The 6,000-nt window shown below is 38.8% G+C and overlaps 1 protein-coding gene across 5 annotated transcripts in view; it reads left to right on the top strand.

The window, feature by feature from the left end:
- LOC148865001 (U-box domain-containing protein 3-like) overlaps nt 1-6,000 on the top strand; it is a 50,692-nt gene extending 44,692 nt beyond the window's left edge. For all 5 annotated transcript variants that reach the window (XM_088977550.1, XM_088977552.1, XM_088977553.1 and 2 more), the window contains 4 exons: nt 2,801-2,917; nt 3,065-4,972; nt 5,358-5,522; nt 5,606-6,000. In XM_088977550.1, the coding sequence (XP_088833676.1) occupies nt 2,801-2,917; nt 3,065-4,972; nt 5,358-5,435 (2,103 nt within the window). In that variant the 3' untranslated portion in view covers nt 5,436-5,522; nt 5,606-6,000. The remainder of the gene's footprint in view (nt 1-2,800; nt 2,918-3,064; nt 4,973-5,357; nt 5,523-5,605) is intronic.

Here is a 6,000-nt window from a genome sequence, read left to right on the forward strand (position 1 = left end):
TGTCTCCATTCGTCTTAGGTTTTGTTGTACCAACCATAGCCGGCTGGTCAATCTTAGACTGTCTCAACATTACATTCCTCCTACTCTCCTCTCAGAGACAAAAACATAGGCCTGAGAGAGTGTCACACCCTCCCTAGAAAGAATATGCTGCCTAGCAATGTCAAATTCAGGGTTCAGCCCTGCCAAGAACTCAAAAACCCTATTCCTCTCTACTAGTTTGTGATAAGTTGTTGCATCATTTACCCTTTCCCATACCACAATTTCTAAGTGATCTATTTCCTGCCATAGGGTTTTCAGCATGGAGAAATACATAGCAAGAGGTTTTTCTCCTTGTTTCATACTTATCACCTGATTGCTTAACTGATAGGCTCTAGCTTCATTTTGCTTCTGAGAGTAGGTTTCAGTCACTCCATCCCAAATCTCCTCAGCAGTATTAGCCCATAGGAAATTTTTTGCAATATAAGGTAACATAGAATTACACAGCCAGGACATTACCATGTAATTCTCCTGCACCCATCGGGAAGAGTTTGTATCAGGTTGCTTCTCCTCCCCAGTGAGATACCCTAATTTTCCACGGGCACCAATAGCCATCTTAGTTGATTGTGCCCACTCCAAATAATTTGTACCATCAAGTTTTACTGTAGTAATGATACCAGACCCAAAAATATCACTACTACCTCCAACACCTAGTCCCACAGTACCGGTAGATTTCATCTCGGTATTCCAACTCTCTATCTTACTTCAAACAGTTCAATAGTAAGAAAAAAATAGATTGGAGACCTTCAAAAATAATTTAATATCACACACAAAAACCAACCCTTCCGGAAGAAGAAAACCCTAGCTGGAGGGAAATCTCTCTCCTCCCCACGCCTCCCAACAGAGAGAAAAGTGAATCGATCACTCCGGGAGGCCCAGAAAATTCTAGAAACCAAACTGCCCTCTTCAGAAAATCAAAAGAAAACTAACAATACTTGGGTGCCCAAGATCAGATAAAAAACAAAGAGTCCAACTTTTCTGGGACTCTTCCTCGTACTCCAGTTCTTCCCTGATTTTGATGCCGAACAGTAGATCACATTCCTAATGTCTAGATCCCACCAAAAACTCCAAGAACTGGGCAATCTATAGCAGATCGATCATCCCTTTACTACTTCATGCAGTCGGCTAATCTAGGGCTGCATGAGAATGCTTTAAGAAACCCTAGCCGATGCTCTGATACCAAGTAGAAATCTGTTGAATTAAAAAATATAAAAGAAAAGTAGTTTCTTGAAGAGAGAAGGAAGAGAGAAGGAGAAAAAGAGAAGAAGAGAAGTTGAAAAGAAAAGAGAGCAATAATCTGGCTGCCCCCTTCACTTATTATTTATACTAAAATAATAGAACAGTACAAAGACAACTATGCCCTTATAGGGCGGCAAAACATAAAACAGCATATATAACACTCAAAAACATAATAAAATTTGGACTCACATAACTACTGTAGTCCCCACCTCCTATCTAACAACTAACATAAAACATCTACTCAGAAAAACATCATAAAACTAGTTAATCTTCAACAAGAGAAAATTTAGGTGGTTGGTTCAGGAGATGGAAGTTAAGGTCAGCTGGGTGAATAGGTCGGCTAACTCCTTTGCAGATGGATTAGCTAAGCAAGGAGTCGTGGGGGAATCAATGTTTTGGGTACAAGTGTAATTTTTCCTTTTTGTTCTTGGGAATGTTTTGCTCCCTTTGGAAGATAAGAAAGTTTATCTTCCTCTCTGTAATTCTTTTGTGATTAAGTAATGAAATGTTGTTATTGATTAAAAAAAAAAAAAAGTCTTGCTGAACATAGTCCGATCCCCTGTAGTAAGTAGTTACAGCCTTCCAGAAGAAACCCTAATCCGATTGATTGTAAAAGGAGACCCCTATATAGATCTTTCTCACGTTCCTTGCTCTGATATAATGTGAAATATGGTATTACGGAAGCAACACACAGTAAAGAACTGAAAGAGAAAGAAAGAGGAAGAGGAAAGGAGAGGAGAAGGGAAAAACTTCAGTCTTCAGGCCATATTTACTTTGATCTTTCCCCTGTTCTTGTAGAATCTTCTACCTGGATCAATTCACTCCTCATTGTAGTCATTGTTCATCTATACACACGAACAAACTATCACATTCAACTTTCCCTTATCTTGTTTCTAATTGAAGCTACTTTTAAGTCCTCATTGATGCATTCATTTCTGATTATGTCTTTTCTAGTCTTTTCCCATATGGCAATGCTAGTTCTGTAACTGTTTTATAAAATTTTCCTTTGTCTCATTGGCATATGCCACTCACAAAGTACACTGGATGCACCACTTCACGTCAACCACCACTGTTACAAGTATTTTACTAAAATTGCCAGATGTATTATGTCATGTTAATAATGTCTTTTCTAGTCTTTGCGTCATTGGTTGCACACCTGCTCGAGAAACTATATAACAATTTATCCTTTATTTCAGTTGGTGCTTATGCTTTGATATATTAATGGGTAAAACACAGCATCACAAATAGAGTGCTTCAATTCCATTGCCCCATTTTATACATAATCCATACAGATGATAAAATAAACAACTTTTACAATTGCAAAATGCTCATGTTCTCTAATTTCCCATTTTCTTTCTTTGGATACTTCCAACAGAAAATTGGGATTTTGCAGAAAAAAAAAAAGAAAAAAAATTGTTGTCAAATCAAACATTTGAAGAAGCTTGTCATCTAGTTTCCACAAACTTGGTGTATTTGTGTTTTTTATCATGTATTTCTTCCTTGATTCATCCTTTGATATCTCCAGGTTCTACAGAGTGAGCCATTGGCAACGAAAATCCAGAGATCTTCAATGGAGATCTGCCACATATTATGTAGAACGCTACAGTCATCTCAATATGCTTCCCTTTTAGCTCATGTTCAGGTAAATGGAGTTTGAATCCTTGAATGCCTTCCAAATATACAAGGACAATGTTCTTTTTGCATAGATTTCATTGGACACTATAACTTTTTCCAATCTTTAATTGACTATAACAAGTGCAGGCTTAATCTCTATGTAAATTGTTTTCAGAACTGCATTCAGGAGATACAGTGTTTTGAGCAGGAAAAAATATCAGAACTTATAGAAGAGGCTATGATAGATCAAAGGAACAATGTCATTCCTCACACTGAAAATCTCATAAAGATTGTTGAGATTCTTGGTTTGACATCAAATCATGAATTGCTTGCAGAGAGTATAGCCCTAGAAAAGGAGAGAATGAAGGACCAATTCAAGACAAAGAAAGAGGAGTTAGACCATATCGATCAAATTGTGTATCTTGTTGCCAATATTCGTAATTGCATGGTTAAACTTGAGCCTTTTGTTGCAATAAATGGTGTTCCTATTCCTTCCTATTTTCGGTGTCCTCTGTCATTGGAACTGATGTTGGACCCTGTGATTGTGGCATCTGGGCAGACCTATGAGAGGGCTTTCATCCAGAAATGGCTTGATCATGGGCTGACTCTTTGCCCCCAAACCCGCCAAACTCTCACACATACAAATCTCATTCCAAATTATACTGTTAAGGCTTTGATTAGAAATTGGTGTGATCAGAACAATATAAGGCTTTGCAACACTTCTGCCAGCAACAATATCTCAGGCTTATCCTTATTTGGTCATACATCTCAATATTTCATCCATACTGATAGTTTCCATGGTTCTCTTAACAGTAGCATTTCCACTTCAAGGTCCTCTCTAGTTGGAAATGGATCTGAGATGCAGAGAGTTAAGGTCTCTTCAGGACATGATGAGGAAGCTAATGTAAGTTGCAGCAAGGTAACTTCAAAATGTGACCAACCATCTCCAGAACAGTCATATATTCACAGCCGGAGTGAATCAGTGTCTAGTGCAATTTCTAGCATAGAATATGTGCCAACAGCATTAACAGTGGGTCTTTCTGAACAATCAAGGGTGTCAAGTAAGCATGGGGATGCAAGTGAGTTATCTGGAGAAGTCACATCCAAATGCACTAGTTTTTGTGCTCCAAATAAAAGTCCAGGATGTTCTCCATTGTTGTCAGGGAAACAATTCTATAGCTCCAAAATCAAGGTGGAAAGGACTGCAAATGAGTGCAATGACTATAACAGAAGCCTTTCTCTTCCATTATTAGATTCAGGCTTGGATAATATGGCCTCTTCGTCCTATGTGGAGAAACTGGTCGAGGATCTAAAGAGTCAATCTAATGAAGTGCAAACTGCAGCTGCAACAGAGCTGCGGCTTCTTGGAAAGCACAATATGGAGAACCGTATCATTATTGCCCAGTGTGGAGCTATTCCACCATTGGTTTCATTGCTCTATTCAGATGAAAAGATGACCCAAGAGCATGCTGTCACAGCCCTATTGAACCTATCGATCAATGATGACAATAAAGCCATGATTGCGGAAGCAGGAGCAATAGAACCACTTATACATGTCCTTAAGACTGGTAATGCAGGGGCTAAAGAGAACTCTGCTGCAACTTTGTTCAGCCTCTCTGTCTTGGAGCAATACAAGGTAAAGATTGGTCGCTCTGGTGCAGTGAAAGCCTTAGTTGATCTTCTGAGATCTGGGACCCTCCGAGGTAAGAAAGATGCTGCTACTGCCTTGTTCAATCTATCAATCTCTCATGAGAACAAAGCACGAATAGTCCGAGCTGGGGCAGTTAAGTATCTTGTTGAGATGTTGGATCCTGCCACTGGAATGCTTGAAAAGGCTGTTGCTCTTCTTGCAAACCTATCTACAATTCCAGAGGGATGCTCAGCAATTGGTCGTGAAGGTGGAATCCCACCATTAGTTGAGATTCTTGAAACAGGGTCTCAGAGGGGGAAAGAAAATGCTGCGTCAATATTGTTGCAATTATGCCTTAATAGTCGCAGGTTCTGTACCCTGGTTCTGCAGGAAGGAGCTGTGCCACCTCTAGTGGCATTGTCTCAGTCTGGCACAACAAGAGCAAAAGAGAAGGTATGTTTCTGGATGAATAATTGCATTACTCGTGAAGCTTTTTTCTCCATATTTCTGTCTATGAGAACATTAAAAGCGGTAGTCCAGTTTGCTAATCAAGAAATGCAGAGTTATAGCTCTCTAGAAAATATGAGTTCTTCACTTTTCCTGTGGATGTATATATGCATGCATAAATAATGCAGGGCATGGAAGTGATGGAACATGGTTTTGTACGCCTATAGGTTCAGAGAAATCATGAAATGAATAGCTTCAAAATATTAAAAAATAAATAAATAGCTTTAAAATATTAAAAAAATAAATAAATTTAATAAAACAAAGCAAGGTATTAGGACAAATTTATTTTCTGGATCTCATTGATTTAAATTATTGGGATATATTTATGCAGGCACAGCAGCTTCTCACTCATTTCCGAACCCAGCGAGAAGGGCCTGTGTCAAAGGCAAAAATCATGATACCGGGATAGGGATTTTATCAGTTGCACTCAAGTTTTGGTCTTTCTAATACGCTTGGTGTTCTTGCAGCACCAATGATCACCACAGCTGTTTGCTCAGTTCTGTATAAGATGCTCTAACTCTGCCTGTTTCAAAGTGTTGATATTGTACTTATCAAATATTCTTTGATATTCTTTTGCAGTATATGAAATTTACACCGACTCTGCATTGGTCGCAATTTGGAACAGAACTGCAAATTAAATTAGATTGATCGGAGAAGTAGCTGGCCCACTGTTAACCAGAGTAACCTTGGCTTGTGGTGTAGTAAGACTTCGGTCTGATTGTATCCAGAAATATGCATATATGATGAACTCCTTGTATCAAGTGTCATGTTGTACAATCATGGTATCGATGCTCCTATTCTTTGGTAATCACTGCAAGTTCTCTGGGATCCTTTGATTGGTTTTTTAGTTTCTGCAATCTGATTCGATAAACAAAACATGTATAAATTTAGGGGGTGCCACTTGCCAGTGCGCTCTCCATCTGGTCTGTGCAAAAATATGCCTACTCTAGTTTGCAACTGATTTACTTGAACAA

Source organism: Nelumbo lutea, chromosome 3, assembly GCF_056320005.1.
Source record: "Nelumbo lutea isolate HS-2025 chromosome 3, American lotus-T2T, whole genome shotgun sequence".
NCBI lineage: Eukaryota > Viridiplantae > Streptophyta > Magnoliopsida > Proteales > Nelumbonaceae > Nelumbo > Nelumbo lutea.